The sequence below is a fragment of the Melanostigma gelatinosum genome (assembly GCF_949748355.1).
Source record: "Melanostigma gelatinosum genome assembly, chromosome: 12".
Classification (NCBI taxonomy): domain Eukaryota; kingdom Metazoa; phylum Chordata; class Actinopteri; order Perciformes; family Zoarcidae; genus Melanostigma; species Melanostigma gelatinosum.
In genome coordinates this window covers 21,385,380-21,402,143 of record NC_136645.1, presented here as the reverse complement: position 1 = coordinate 21,402,143, position 16,764 = coordinate 21,385,380, and the positions used below count along the sequence as shown (strand labels likewise).

Sequence of the window (16,764 nt, the reverse complement as noted above, 5' to 3'; positions counted from 1 at the left end):
CTTTGGAATAACTTGTATATGAGTGTAAATGAGCTGAGTGTTAAATGTCTGCAGAGAGAAAAACAACCGCTACACATTTCCACTTCTATATGGCTGTATATTACATCAAGTAGTTCAAAGTTGGGCCTTGTTAAAAAAAAATACTAAGAACGCACACACCCTCACTCGTCAACAGAATGGACTGTGAAGCCGCTTGTCTGGAGCTTTAGAGTCTATTCGTGCTGTTGGCCTGGACAGTAAAATGTATTAACTTCAACTGGAATTGCATCATGATCTTATCGTTTTACAAAATTCAGATTACAAGGAAATTGTGTATTAGAGTTTGTTAAAATGGTGGTTTATGTGTGTGATATGAGCCACATCTTCCCATTCATGAAAAACGCCATGTTTACTTTTGATCTGTTCTTATGTTTGCGTGACACTGACTTGGTCTGAGTATTTTTTGTCTGTGAAGGCCTGAACCTACCTGATGCTCTTTTCCAGCATTGCTCTGCTTCATGCCTGTGTACTGAATGCAGCCCCCTGTAGTCATACAAGTTGTGACAAGGAAGTAGAATTTACTCCACTACTTCTCTCTCCTCCCGTTTCTTTGAATTTACAGGGAAAATTCCCCAAGTTTTTACGTGGATGTCAACAAATTCCTGTACGTTTCCAACAGTGTCTTCGCACCCACTGCATCCTGGTAGATGTAGGCACTGCCGGCACAGCTCTGCAACACCTGGGGGGGGGGGCTCAGATTTCTCTGTCAACATAGCACGCACTGAGGGATTTATCATCATTTACCATCAACACTGACAGGACATGCACATAAAGATGTGGTGAATTTTCCCTTTTGAGATGAGGGGAAATGTGTCTGCACTGTAACACAATATCACACATTAATTGTGTTCTGTATGTGCCGAAGTTACACAAAGCTTACCCAGAATCCAGCGCGGCGCTGCGGGTTTAGTAACGCTTGGACGCACAGTTTCAGTTGTGTGAACAAGTCTGTCTGTTGACCTACCAATTGAAAAACTAGGTTGTTTTTCGAGGGAGAAATCATCCTTAAAAACCTTTCCTAAATGTTGTCGTGTGATAATAATATAATAATTTTTCCTGAATAAAAAGCATTTGAACAGACCTCTAGCGATGGTCAGTCAGCTATTTAAGCACATTTTGAAAGACTCGGGCATGATGCTGGCAGATATTGACCTTACACGTTATGATGTTGGACAGGGGAGAGTCATTGAATCTGATCTGCAGAAATGTGCAGGAAGTGTAGCTGTGGCACACCCCCCGCGCCCCCCCCCCCCCCCCCCCCCCCCGCCTGACAAGATGGATGACATAATGGGGGCATCAGAGATAATCTGATGGTCATGGTCTAGTTAAACACACCATGTTATGATCCTTATAAAACAAACTACCTTTCCAAAAGGATAAATGTCCCTCCTCACACTCCTCCACTGGGGGAGAAGGGGGGGAGTGGAGGGAGAAGAAAAAAAAAAATCCATTGCATCCTTCATCAACTGCAAGACTTGTACCGGCTTGACAGGAATTTAATTCGAGGCAGCTCTTGAAAATAATTATTGTATTTTGAGAGGAGTAATCATTGGCCGGGACATGATTGAATGTGTCCATGCCTATTGACTTTTGCTATGATTAATAGGTTTGTTTAGTCGATATTCCCATCGAAATTGTATAATTAATTATCCCCGGCGCTGTCACGGCGGGACGATGGAGAGCCCTGATGAGTATTTGGGAAGATTAAATTTTCCAGGCGCTCGTGGCGTCAAGGGCCACCGCGGGGGCCCTGCTCCGTGGAGAGATGGGAGGAGCGTGGTGTGTGTGTGTGTGTGTGTGTGTGTGTGTGTGTGTGTGTGTGTGTGTGTGTGTGTGTGTGTGTGTGTGTGTGTGTGTGTGTGTGTGTGTGTGTGTGTGTGTGTGTGTGTGCGTCCTGTGCTGTGCGTCTGTAGATCCGCAGTGTTTCCTTGCTCTCCTGGAGCACACACCCTCCTCCGTCCCCATTGATTTTGTTTCAGTATCTCTTTATTGTGACTTTATCAGTGTGGTGTCGGCAGATGGGGGGGGGGGGGGGGGGCGTTTGTGTACTGGCTGTAGCAAGTGATGAACCTTTCCTGTCTGGCCTGCCTCTCCTTGTCATGCTGGCGGCGTAGTCCTCGGCATTACTCAAAAGCCCCGGAGACGACATAGAAGAATAAAGAACATGCCGCTCCAGCATTTTCTTTCCTGTCGGATCTCTTCCAGAAGCCATTCTGAATGAAATGGGACCTTTTTATAGGATTCATATAAACTGATGCCGTACAGCCTCCCCTGGTTGTCTCTCTCTTTTTTTAGTCCGCCTCTCTTCGGAATGGTTTGGGGGAAGTGTTGACTGCCTACTCAGCCCTCTCGGCATAGATGGTCTACATGTGCCGCGGGCCTTGATCTCTGTTTATACTCTCGCTCGGCACCGTGGCGTGAGCCGCCGCAGATGGCGCGCAAGCTCCGAGCGGGCGCGAAGGCGGGTTGATGCTCAACGCGCTGCTCGGTGTTCTCCGAAACGCCAGAGGGCGCGCAAACACAAAATGTGCTGTGAAGAATATTCATTGACGACTTTATCGCCTTCGTACGAGCCCGGTACAGAAAGAGATAAAGTATTAAATGCGTTATAAAGAAACAAAGAATATCCTATAAACTATTTTATTGGGCTTAAAAAATGTATACTCTGAGTTCTGGCGTGCGCCCCTCATGACTGCTTCATTGCAGCGACTATAATCTACGCTTTATCGACTGTTATATATTTAAATTATGTTTTTTTATAGGTTTGACATAGTTATGCTAACAAAGCCTCTGAGTGGAGGAACAAGCCCAAATTGTGGCCTTATTGTGGAATAGTTTCTCATTTTCTACATCAGAGGTCTTCAACAGGGGGTCTGCGGAGGTACTGCAGGGGGTCTGCGAAATGTTTTGGTTGATTAGACAATGTTTTATTTTGTTTTCTCTAAATCTGTCCATTATTTTAATAGTTCAGTGTTGTAAACAAGATAACAGGTATGTTTTTGCATGGCAGTGGCACTAATAGGCCATCACTCATTTTTAGTTTCCACATTTGTTTAAAATAAAAACATCAGTTTGAAGTGCTTGTTTGCATGATTATCATGCAATTTACAGACAATGTTGATATTGGCATTGGTATCAGCTGTTTATAAAAGGCAGTGGCACGGCCTCCCTACTCACTACCTTGCACATGTTTAAAATAAAAACATGAATATATGAACCTGTGTATGATTTGAATAGCTTAGTATTGAATGCACAATAAAGAGGTATGTTTATACACGGCACTAGGCCCAGTTTGATATAAAACACAGTTTTATACAATGTATATAGTCGGGGGTCCCTGCTCCATCTCTATCAGTTTGGGGGTCCTTGGCCTGAAAAACGTTGAAGACCCCTGCTCTACATAACATGAAGATGGAAGTTCAGATGTGCACTGTAGTGTTTTTGTGTTTGGGTTGGTCCCTCTCCACAACAATCAGTCCCCCCCCCCCCCCCAGTGGCAGTGACAGTTTATCGCTTTTCCACACAAAATAATGAAGATCCCATAAAAAGAAGGAAAAATATGGCCTCCTGCAATGAAAGCCAAGTGTGCGGTGTAAAAATCAAATTAAATGACCTTTCACCCCAACATTTATTGATGGCTTTTAATGGCAGCCGGTGTTGTCACAGGGGATATTTGACAATGCGTAAATCAAAGCACAATTACAGGTGGTGGACAAACCGCCATCATAGTGAGAGGAACAGTGGTGGGGGTGCAAAGCCCTCGTATTAACTTCTTTTTATATATTTTCGTTTACCCTCAACTTCCTGCCGCTTGGCCATCATTGCCACTCTGATTTAAGAGCTCGCCGATCGGCCAGGCAAAGTCAGAAATTTGAGCCCATGACAGGGTAGTTTTTATCCAGACACTTCTTCATCTTTTCCCCTCTGTGATATTGCAGAGGCTGCATCATCTCGCACCACCACCTCCTCCACTCCCAAGGTCATTTCTGGTTGACAAACTACTCCTGGCGTGATAATGTCACGAGGCCTTCAACCAATAGAAGCTGTTTTTTGTGTGTTTTTTTTAAACCACTGACCTGGCAGAGCAGCAGAGCATTATGCCTAATTGACCTGGGATGAAATGTGGTGTGAAATTTGTTGCTGCAGGGTTTTTATTCACCTGAATGAATTACTCGACATTCACTTAAGGCACAGTCTCCGTAGACACACACGGCCATATGTTGGTCATCCCCCGTTTAAACTGTCGCACTCGTATCAACTGAGGTGCTTCACCTCACTATTCATGCGTGTGCCTATAGAAAATGGTTAATTATTGATTTGGGCACTCACCATTACACTAGTATGAGCATGTAGACTCTTATGCTGGGTTCAGACTACACAATATTAGCCCAATTATAGCCCTGCCCCATACACTGTTTCTAGGAAGTGGCGGTAGTCACAATGATGTCACCCGTTGCATTGTGGACTGCTGTTTTGAAGCCTAAAGTTTGTCATTTTGGCCGTCACCATCTTGGCTTTTTGCAACCAGAAGTCACACAAGAGGGCGGAGCTAAGTACAACCGAATGCTGAATAAGACGAGCTGAAAGATTACAATTTGCCTTCATTAACTGAAAACAAGGGTGAAAGTTGTAAGATGAAAATGCGTACAACTCTCAGACCAGACAACGCTGTCGTAGTAACCTGTCAATCACAAGGTAGCCACACCCTAAAACATCTGCTTTATGCTCTATTTTACTCTAAATATGACCATAAATGTGTAGGGGTGTAACGGTACGCGTATTCGTATTGAAACGTTCGGTACGAGGCTCACGGTTCGGTACGCATGACGAACCGAATACGTTTGAATATATATATATATATATATATATATATATATATATATATAATCTCTTTTGCAAGATGTAAGTAACAATACAAGCTGTAAGCAAGATGTAAGTAACAATACAAGATGTAAGTAACAATACAAGATGTAAGCAAGATGTAAGTAACAATACTACATAACATTAAGGAGCAGTTTTAGTTTTTTATGCTTATGTGTTGCTAAGAAGACACCCCAGAAGATGGGTCACTCAGGTATAGTTCCATCATTGTTCAAAGTCAAAGAATAACTTTATGCTGTTAGTTTAATGAATAAATATATTTTAAAATCAAGTACATTTCTCTGGCATTTATAGTTTTCTACTGTACCAAAACGTACCGAACCGTGGCTCCACTGTACCGTACCGAACCCAACCGTGGATTTTGTGAACCGTTACACCCCTATAAATTACTAAATGAACATCATGCTGTAATGAAGAAGACTTGAAACTGGAGATTGAGACCATAAACTCATGTTTACAATGTTTACTGAGGGAATAAATCAAGTGAGAAGTAGGGTAATTTTCTCATAGACATTTGTACAATTGGACTTATTTTTGCAACCAGAGGAGTCGCCCCCTGCTGGTCAGTACAGAGAATGCTTCCAGCCATTTCTACATTGGCTTCACAGTTGGAGGTTGCCGGGTCAGATCCTGAAAGACGATGCATCCAACACCCCGACAGAAAGTCTAGAAACCTCATGACGTTTTCCAATGAAGGTCGAGGAAAACTGGTTCTGAAAAAACAATGCTATGCGCAATGCTTTGGACTGTTTGACCGCAGCAGTCTTTTAGCACAATACCATGTATACCGAGCCATCAAGTGTATATTTAACATGCCCTGGTTTCAAAAGGAGTCAGTTTGAAACATGAACAAATCAGCCAGACGTTAAGCATTATGAGTTGGTTATCTTAGCTAGCTAGCTAATAATTCCGCTAATAAATTCCCCTAGCAACAGCTGTCCTTTTAGACGAGAGGCTTGCTTTTGTCTGAAATCAGGAATCTATTGTTTCAAAAGTGACTTCAGATTTTCAAGTGTTAAATCTGCCACTGTTATTATCCTAGCAACAGTAACTAAGTTGGGCTGGGCCTTAGCAAACAGTTTTATGATATATATATATCTATATCTATATAGATATATATATCTATATATATATATATATATATATCTATATCTATATAGATATATATATATATATCTATATAGATATATATATCTATATCTATATCTATATATCTATATATATCTATATATATATATCTATATATATATCTATATCTATATATATATATATATATATATATATATATATATATATATATATATATATATATATAGATATATAGATATATAGATATATAGATATATATCTATAGATATATAGATATATATCTATAGATATATAGATATATCTATAGATATATAATTATTTAAAAGTTTTATTTTCATAGTGAATTATCTCCAAATTATTGGTATTGCTATCAGCCTGTCAGGCTGCAACACCCACACACACACACACACACACACAAGGTGTCAGCGGGTGAATGGCGAGATGGGGTGTACAGTGGAGCGTGGGGTTGCATCCCCTGCTCACTCATCCCTCATCCACAGTGTGCGAGTCTCTCCTGTGACCCCGGCAGTGTGAGTTTGATGAATGCAGCACATCTGCCCTCCTGAACCTCCGAGACTCCGTCTGGGAGGCCCCTCTGCCTGCAAGTAATGGCCACTGTTCTACACCACTGACACGTAATCACACTCACACACACACATCGGATTTTGGCTTATTTTATTTTTGTATACATACGGCACCGCGAAGACAAACAATCCATACGCGGTCATACATGCGCAACATAAATATGTCAGTGTAGATGGAAGACTGTAGTTACCTTCTGCTGATATTACATCCTTCCTCCCATGCCTCCACTTTGTGAGGACGTCCTTCCGAGCATTACCCATGTGCACCGCGTCATCCCCCCTGCATGATATTTCATCATGTAGCCATCAACACATCGCCGCGTGTAGTACACAATGTAATGTCATTAACGTCGAGCTGCCGGTACAGCCGCTGTCAGACTCACGCCGTCTAGGATGAGGTCTTCATCGGGCCGTAATTGTAGCCGGGTGTTTGAAACATGTACAATAGCCCAATTTACCACGGAACAAACGTGTCCCGGCTTCATCTCGGTGTCTTCCTGTCTGAAAGGAAAAGGGGAGGGGCGGGGCTGACGCGAGGTCCTCCGGGGTAGCTGGGAAACGCCGGCGTCAAGTCTCTCAGTGAGGCAGCCATGCAGGTGCCCGGGCTACCTGTTCATCTCCCAGATAATTAATGTGTACAAGGAGCCGCTAATTGCACTTTTCACTAATGATTTATGGGCTTTGTGAGAGGGGGGGCATCGGGGGACGTGCGTGTGTACACTCTGGTGAGTGAGTACAGCTGGGTGAGGAGACATGATTGATGAAGAGTGTGCGGATGCACTGTCAGTGTGGAGAGATAGACCCCCCCCCCCCCCCCCCAGTAGGACAGGGCGAGTGACACACACTCACACATACAACTGGTCAATACAAAGATAACTAAACAATATCTACTCCCCTAAACTCTCATTCAGTTCATTCTCAGCCACCCCTCACTGAGACAGACTGTTGATGGAAGAGTACAGACTTCTAGGTCTAGGAATTAAACTGTCTGAATCGGAAGAGGCCTCGAATCGTCCTTGAATTGTCCTGGCATGTGTCTGTTGGGGAATAGTCAGTTTGAACCCTAAATGAACACCATTTGGACCATCGTCGTATTTGGCAAAGCTGTAGCTGCCCACAGTGGAGCACTGTGAGAGGGGGATGTGTGAACTGTGTGAATGTAAAGAAGGGCAGAGCTGGAAAAGAGCATTCAGGCTTTGTTGACTTTCCCCTTCATCAAAAATGTTTTTGAAAAAAATGTGAACTTCTTTTTTTTCTTGTTCTTGCTGCAGCTTTTAGAGTACGACAAAGAGCTGTCGGTGTTCAAAGATCGGCTGCATGAACTGGAGATCTCCTTCCCACCCAGGTATGGAGCCAGCTTACATCACACACTCACACACTCACGCCGACATCGTTCCTTTACTCTCTCATTTCTGCTGCTGTCGGCACCTCGTGCAATGCTATCAGGTCCTTAAGTTGTCTTTAGCCACTCTTAACGCGTCTAGGTATGGCAATTTCATGGTCCCCGGAGGATGAATCCTAACTTTCTTTTAGATCAATGTCACAACATGTTCATGCAGTTTGATGCAGACATTCATCTTTATGATTGTTGGTGATCTCCCGATGTAGTCGTGTTGTTTTCTGCTTAATGAGCGATGTGGCCCTTCCAGAGCTCTATAAGAGCGATTTTAATTTTAATAGCGCAACGGCAAGTCTTGGGGCGCACAAACACATTTTTTTAAAGGAATAATGAGCTTTTTATTGCTTTATTAAGCCTAAAACAATTTTCTCAAATTATGTTTGAAGAGTTTATTTGTAACATTTCACCAAATTCAGAGATGGTTTTTGTGAGTTTTCACCCACACGGTGCCATCACTTGTTGGTAAATGCAGCGACTACACTGACCAGACCCTGGACTCATTATTAATATGTAAAATCAGAAGCATCAGGTATCAGTTGTATGCAAGTATGATTGGAAATGGTCCCAAACCTTCTCCCATGTGTATGTTTTTCCGTGTGTGTGTGTGTGTGTGTGTGTGTGTGTGTGTCGCTGCTCTTTGGGCGGCATTGATATTCCGTCTCAGTGGGACTTGGGGGAGACCGGAGCGGGGTGGTCTCCTCTCCTCTTCCTCAAACAAATGCATTTGCAATTAGCCCTTTCAGAGGAGAGGGAGGGCAAACACGCGGCCGGCGTGGAAATATGTTTCGGGAGCGGCGCGTTAATGGCGCTTGACCTTTGCCGCCGGTTGTGACTCAATCAGTGCAGATAATGAAACGCTGTAATCAAACAATAATTACTTGATAAACTGCTCTAGTGGCAGGCGAGGGGCGGCGGGGGATTTTAGTGTGTGTGTGTGTGTGTGTGAGAATGAGACAGTGAGATACATAGAGCTATCAGAGCGTGTGTGTGAGTGGCTTTTAGTGTAAGGTTTGTGTGTGTGAAACAGACAGTGTCTGTGTGTGTGTGTGAGAGTGCATGTGTCAAGGTTCTGCCAGTCGCTGTTTTTTAAATGACTCTGTGTCTTAATCAGGGACCCCATTTACATCACTTTGCATAAGTGACAGGTGGATTTATTGTCCTTTCACACCGGCTGACTTTTGCACCTATCCATATAATACTGAATCATCCCTCCGCGGGGAGGAATGAATGCGCCACCGCCGAAGAATACAAATGATTTCCACACACTTGAGGTGATGATGAATCAAACAGATGAAAGCCCCGGGAGCAGCATATGAAATTTGATTTGATCTACTCTGTGCGCGCGACAAGCCACATCATTGTCAGGCTTGTAATGGGTAGCAGTGGCCTAGTTAAACTTAAACAACCCCCCTCCTCCCACTTCATGCACACACACACACACACATATCCCAGTACCCCTCCCCCTGTCAGTTCTGCCTTGTGCTCCTTGAGCAATCAAGCCTCAACGATTGTTCTCCATCACATAGCCTGCTCTGGACCGGCCCCTCGCCATCTGTGAGGTTATTGCTCTTTTTTTTTTCTTCTTCTTTTTTTTGTGAAATGCAGGCTGACCGGAACACACCCTCACCGACACCCCCACACACACACACTCATGCGCGCACACGGCTCACTTTTGTTGAAATCTATAAATCAATACGAGTCGCACACATTTCATCTGCGAGTTAATTCCGTCCGTCGTCCCGGCGGTGGATGAGAAGTTGTCGCGAAATGAGACACGCTGTCAAGGTTGAACTAAGGGCTGGATAACACAAAGTGACTGATGTACACACGTAGCGATAGCCTCAGAAGATTGTATCTCCAGCTTTCTATTTTGCGTTACTACAGCTGAAGCATTCCTGGCCAGCAGCTCCCTTTCTTTTCTTTCTTGGAATAGATATACATCTCTGTTGCCGCAAGCGCACACACAAATTCTTCCCCCTGCGTCGCTGCAAGCTGTAAAATGCACATCTCTTCCCTTTTTAAAAAGCCGTCTGTCAAAGTTGGCCATGACAAGTCTTAAGTGCTCGGGCACCGGGGTGAGGAATTTGCCCGGGCCTTGTCACAGTTGGACCTGGAGCCAGTCGGCTCATGCACACTCGTACACGGGAGAACATGTTTGGGTCCTAGCTTTCTCAACGTGTGTGCTGGGAGAGAATAGATGAGCCCATTGATTAGAAACCGATCGTTCATTCAGACACAGTTTCTCCTGTGTTTCAATCCGTGGTCCTGCAACCAACCATTATCTTTGCATAGGCTGCCTGCTGCACGGCCGTTTGACTGAAAATAATGGCAAGTTTTATTCTGCATTATGGTACTTTTGATTTCATATTTGAAATGGCATAACTAAGGTAATATCCCCTAAAACATACTAAGGCACCAGTAACTTATTCATGTATTTTGATTGATTTAAGGGAAAGCTTTTAGTACTCCTCTGATCTGATTTCTTTGCCCTTTTTTTTTGCGCGAGATCGATGCAAAAATTGAATCGGGACCCCGGCTTCGGGAGGAAATGCAGTGGACAATGAGGGAACCGTGGAAGAATGTATTCTGCCTGTAACCTGGTTACTGGGAATGGGCTTTGAGGGAGATTTTGAGTGACATCAGAGCAGCGGTACAACTCCATCGCTGGGCAAATCATGAGTGATTTCAGAGCGGGGAGTTGGTGTGGAACGTTGTGCGACATTCGTAGGAGGAAAGATGGGAAAAGTCCGGAGCAGAGAAGATGTCCCATGGGTCTGTTTGTAAAGGTGGGAGGGAGGAGACAAGGTACAAATACATATTGTACAACACAATATACGCCAGCTGAGAAAAATATGGGCACAGAATGGTGGTTGATGGTGTTCTTCCGGCCACGGTCAGATGCCTTTTTAAGATTCACGTCATCTGCTTCATGTATGGATCTGTAAACACACACACCAATCCAGCCGATGACACGGTAAAGTGAGAAACGTGGTCCAGATATTATACAAGACATGAGATTGATCGATAGAATCTTAACACCAAAACTACACCAGTCCGATCTTATCCAAACAAGACTGAGTCTGCAGCCGTGAGGCTTTCACATACTGGTGCTTTGAGCTACATGCTAATGTCAACATGCTATCATGCTCTCAACGTCAATGCTGTCATGCTGACGTTTAGCAGGTGTGTTTAACATATTCACCAGCATGTTAGCATGCAAACACATTTTGCATGTGCTGTTACATTTTGATCTGATGTGGCAAAAGAGGAAAAGTCAGGAGATCACCAAAGCAAAAGGGATTCCTCCTCTGGGGAGCATGAATGTCATCGACATCCATCTAAACCAGGGATTCCCAAAGTGGGGTGCGCACACCCCTGGGGGTGTGCGAGCTGCCTCTAGGGGGTGCGCGAGAGGAAAAGTGTAATGGCGGTCTGATGGTGTAATAATATTAAATATTAAAAAAAAATGTAATTTTAATTTAAAAACTGTCAGGTGGGACATCTGAAGCTATCAGTCGTAAAAGAGGAGAGGGACAGAGAGAGAGAGAGGAATCGGAGGCGAGGGGAATGGAGAGGTGCGTTATTGGGGAGAGACCGGGAGAAGAAATCGAGCCAGAGTCAGAGGAAGATGAGACGGCGCAGACTGGGAAAAAAAGAGGAAATATGATGAAAAGTATCTGTGTCTGGGCTTCACTTGGATTGGCAATGCAGATTGCCCAAAGCCACAGTGCGTGGTGTGCAGTGAGGTTCTGGCTAACAGTCTGAAGCTCTTATTTACGTCGCCACCTGAACACCAAGCATGCCAGTGCAAGTCAAAAGCCCCTTACATTGTTTATATCCAAATTGGAGGATTTACAAAACAGCCAAAAACAACTGGAGTCTCATTCATATGTTGGGTCTATAAATGACGCACTACGGGCTTCATATCTGGTTACAGAATAGCGAGAAAGGGGCTACCGCACACAATCGCCGAAGACGTGAGCTTGCCAGCTGCCAGAGAGATGGTGGAATGTATGATTGGAGAGAAAGAAGCAAAAAAGTTGGACATGATCCCGGTGTCCAACAACACTGTGTCGCGCCGCATCGATGCTTTGTCCGAAGACATCCTGGCTACATTAGTCGCTCATTAATTGTAAATTAAATGTGATAATCTGCCTCTGAGCCTGTGCGTGTGTGCTCGCATCCGTATTGCTCCTTAAAGTGACGCCTTGTGTCACTGAAAGTTATTGAAACTTTGTTGCAGTGTTTCAGGGCGTTTTCACACCTTCAGTTCGTTTGCTTTGTTGCAGTTGCTCCTTTGTTCGGTTTGTGTTCACACTGCAACATTTAACAGCGGACTAAATCTTGTAAACAAATGCCACGCGCGAGCAAACTGTTCTCTCATTGGTCCGATTCTTATGTGGCTATGAAGGCTTAAAAGGCTCTGTTGCTTCTTTTTTTTTTTTTTTTTTTATTAAGGGGGGGGGGGGGGGGGGTGCGCGAACCCGGTCGGGATGTAGAAGGGGGTGCGCGGCCTAAAAGGTTTGGGAACTGCTGATCTAAACCAAAGTGGTGGACCGACCGACACAAGGCTGCTAGCATGATTACAAATGCAAAGCCACATCAATGCACCTAAATGCAACAAAAACAAATAGCTCAAGAGAAAGTTTATGAATAACCTTGCTGCCACCTTACTACGTACCTCAGGCTGCCAAAAACCTAAAAATGAAAAGTTCTGGAATTTACAAAGCTCAGCCGAACGTCTCTTTAAGTACATATAGAGAGAACGATGGGAAGCTGCTAGAGGCAGCAGCGTGGCTCCAGCGCCTCGTATCTGTGTTTGTCAAGTCTAGACACCAGGCAGAGCGTGATTCCCAGGGGGTCGGGAGGTGAGGCCAGCGAGGTGGTAGAAACAGATAAACAGTTTGGGAAGCACCCTGCGACCAACATTGGCCCGTTGGCGTACATTTCCCAAAAACAGCTGCTGCGAGGGGCAGGCCAAAACATAAAGCGACCAGCCTGCTGGAAGAAAAGCTCCCAAGATTCGCAGGTTCATGAAAAGGGGGAAGGGGGGGGGTTCGAAAGCTGCTGCCAGGCAGAATGACTTCGCCCTTCAGCTGAGAGAGAAACTCTGGTCAAGTGACACGGAGTGGCTCCCCGCCAGCTGCTCAATAACAGCGAATAAGTACACAGCAGAGAATCGTCGGGGTCGGTGGAGAAGTTCCTCGAGGCTCGAGCTCATAGGAAGCGCTCGCACAGATGGCCCTCCCGCACACAGGGACGCTCTTTGTTCCGTGAACAACGCTCTTCACACAACACGCCTGGCCTCTGAAGGCCCGTTCGGATGATGTCACCCTGTGCATTTGTGTGTTCGACTGTGTATACGTTGGTCCTATAGCCCCACGTGTTTGCATCCCACATGAACGGGCCCTCTTGTTCTCCGCTCCGTTTAAGGAGCGCCGACTCGCTCAAAGACAACGTTTGGTCAGAGCGCCGCGTCCGAGCCTCTCTGAGTGTGTGCGGCCGCAGGACTCGGCGCTCGCGGGTCCGATCTGCTCAACGGGGGACATTGTTTTACAGCCCATCAGCGCATCCATCATTGTAACTGCTGGAGAGCCCGTGAAAATGATGAGGGGCCATTGTTGGCGGTGATCAGCCGAAGACGGTCCGCTGTCATGTGTCATCGCCTCTCGTCTTGCCACTGAAGAGGGGGGGCTTTGTTAGAAAGAGAGCTCGCGCGGTGGCGGCGAGGATGCAACGGACGCCATCTGCGTCGTCCCGTCTTGGTTGTGGAGCAGCTGAAAGGCGGAGCTGAACCCCAGCAGGCTCACAGCCATGAGCCGCCGGTGGCATTTCGCTCTTGTTTGTACTGCGTTGTGCCAATGTTGTGCCTGCGAGCCTCCCAGCTCGACAAACTGAGGCAAACATTCAGCTTTATTGATGGCATTTGGCTGATCTTTTTGAATCTGTGCATGTGTGTGTGTGTTGTGTTTTGCCAAGCCTCCCCTGACAACGGCAAACAAACATGGCTGTAAGAGGCGGCGAGTCACTCGAAACCCCGCAGTTTCTGGCTTTTTAGCCACTCCGATTATCCCATGATGCTCTTCGCCACCCTTGAACTAAAGCCGCTGTTACTATGACTTTTATCTTTAGCTTCCCGCCCTTCCTGTATTCCCAAGTTTATATTGCCCTCATTAAATACTGAGCACCAGACTAGCCCACTGTTTGGTCTGTCGCTTATTTGCCATTATGTGGAACGAGGTAATAGCTTTTGATGGAGCGATAAGAGAATGTAGGACAAGGAAGTCTGGAAAGGCCCGGGTGTCTGGTCTTGGGGATGCAGGTTGGTAGTCTGGTCCAACTAAATCTCTTAAGTCGCATTTAATACACAGCTTTTTATTGTTTGAATCTTTTTTCTTTTCTTTTAAGTCTTGTTAAGATAAAGTGAGCGTACAGCTACGGTAGCTGGTATGGCAATGTGTGTGTCGACAGCCTCTCCCGAGTGACACACCGCAGGTAGGGCCGGAGCTCACATCGGCAGTTTTTTATTTTTTTATTTTTTTTACTGATGCAAGACAAACAAGCTGACAGCGGGCCGGAACACGTCGTGAGTAATGTGTCAGCAGCCAGGTCAAACATTAAACCCCAAACCAAGCATGAATGAATGAGCTCTCGATGGGGCCAGAGGGTCCAGACCTGCGAGCGCAAACACACACACACACACACACACACACACACACACACACACACACACACACACACCCATCATCTCGGATGTGATCGGCAAAACACAAAAGAGTGGAGGGGCAAACGGAGGGGAGGGGAGGGGGGGGTATTCTTACGTCAACTTTACACAACAGGTGATCGCTGTAATAGAAACTAACTGCCAAGGCAAATATTTCATCAGCAGCGTCTGTCATTATCCGACACTGATGCCGGTCAGACGTCTCAAACTTTAATCTTGTCACGTTTTCATTTTGTAGCATGTCAGTTTATTATTTGCTGTAAATAAGTATAATGTTTTAAACTCGGCCTGTTGGATGGTGTATTTATATTTGGTCGTTTTTTTCTGAGGTTTTCCTGGAGCTTATTTCCTCACCATCCACAGTTAGTTTAGTTTCTTCACAAGTTGAGAGCAGCTCCTGAATTTCCCTTTGTGCAGTGCATTGTGGGAGAATAGTGTCCATCAGCAACGCTCTCAAAAATGAAGGGTTTTGTAGGCTGTGTTGGAATTAGCATACCGACAAATTATTCATGCCGAGTGAGTGTGTCGTGCGTTCACACGGCATCCTATGTTGCTTCTGTGTATGCCGGGAATGCCCGGATGTATGCTACATGACACGTACACTTACTGCACACACTCAACTGCCCCACAATGCATTGCGTCTTGAGTGCCTTGAGACCCGCTGTCAATCTTGTGGGATTTATAGCCGGAATAAAAACGGTTAATGTGTTGATTTAAAGTTTATTAAGTTTTTATATGTTTGCATGCAAGAAAGTAACTGTTTCAACTCCCAGTATGTGATCTGTTTATCCAAATTATATTACACAGCGGCCCGGCCTTCGCTCGAGTATACTTCAGCGTGAACATTCTGCTGGTAAAATCACACCTATTGTTCATTGTATGCAGAACACACTGGTTGAGCATGCAGTACATAAGTAGCCTCAATCTACATGCTGACTGTGTTGATTACACATGCTTCTGTCACTTTACGCACTCAGAATGAGCGTAGAGTTTGTGTGCAGTGTGGATTTTGAGACACAACTTTGTCTGCATGTTTATTTCTTCTGCACAAACGTGTGTGGATACCTTTAAGTGCAGCTCTCCCTCCTACACAGCCACACAGTTGTTGGGAGTTATCAGCTTGGCCCATTCATTAGTGTAATTAGTCTTACTGCGGGCAATAAGGGCCTGATATGAGCTGACGGCCTCCAGCCCACACGCCCTCTCCGACCGTTTACCTTTCGCCGATAAGTTTGTGCGCTCGCTAATCGGACACATTAATCACTTTGGCCCCAGCGCGCCATCCCACTGTTTGCCGTCGCATTAAGTCTCGTTATCTCCATCGGAGGGTGCGGTGAAAACAGAAAGGGAGGAAACTAACCTGTATACCTGCACTCACGGGGACGCAGAATGGCCCTTTAATGGCCACCGTTGAGTATTTTTAATCAGCTTTTACAATGGCGGGCTGTCATCGAAAATGACTGAACGATTGCAAAGTTTTGTGCTCCGGTGAGGAGGAGGGGGGGGGGAGTTTGCTATCAGGCCTGGGAGTTCATTGTTTGAAGGAGGTGAGAGGGGGAGAACTTGATTTTCTCTCAATCTCTTTAACACCAAAATGACCCCAGGCTTGTTAGTCAATAAAGCCGTAACAGAGTGCCTGATAGGGGGATTGTTCACAGGCCGGCTGAGGCCCGGGACCGTCCCTCAGGAAGCGGAGAGCGTTCAGGCCACCCTGAAGTGGAGCAGCTCCGAGAGCCCTTTGAAGACTTTGCTCTTTTCCTACTCCTCACTCTGCCTCTTTCTGTTGATCCGTCTTTATCCCCTCTCCTCTGCCTCCTCGGCGATCTCTGTTTCACTCATCCTATTCTTCTGGCTCTCTTTTATCCCGGATCACTCCTTTAGCCCTTTTGATTAGCATACCAAAACCCCCATGCATTTCCCCCATGGTTTAAGTGCTATTAATGCTAATTGGAGGCAGGGGACTTCTCCAAGTAGCTCTCAGCAGGACTGTTTGTACACCTGGTGGGGGGGGGGGGGGGGGGCGGGCTCCCTGTGTGTGTGTGTGTGTG

At 45.5% G+C, this 16,764-nt stretch overlaps 1 protein-coding gene across 1 annotated transcript in view; it reads left to right on the top strand.

The window, feature by feature from the left end:
- The window catches only part of inpp5a (inositol polyphosphate-5-phosphatase A), a 138,581-nt gene that overhangs the window by 115,367 nt on the left and 6,450 nt on the right, over positions 1–16,764 (top strand). The window contains exon 10 of the mRNA XM_079280649.1: positions 7,865–7,938. Coding sequence (XP_079136775.1) covers positions 7,865–7,938 — 74 coding nt within the window. The remainder of the gene's footprint in view (positions 1–7,864; positions 7,939–16,764) is intronic.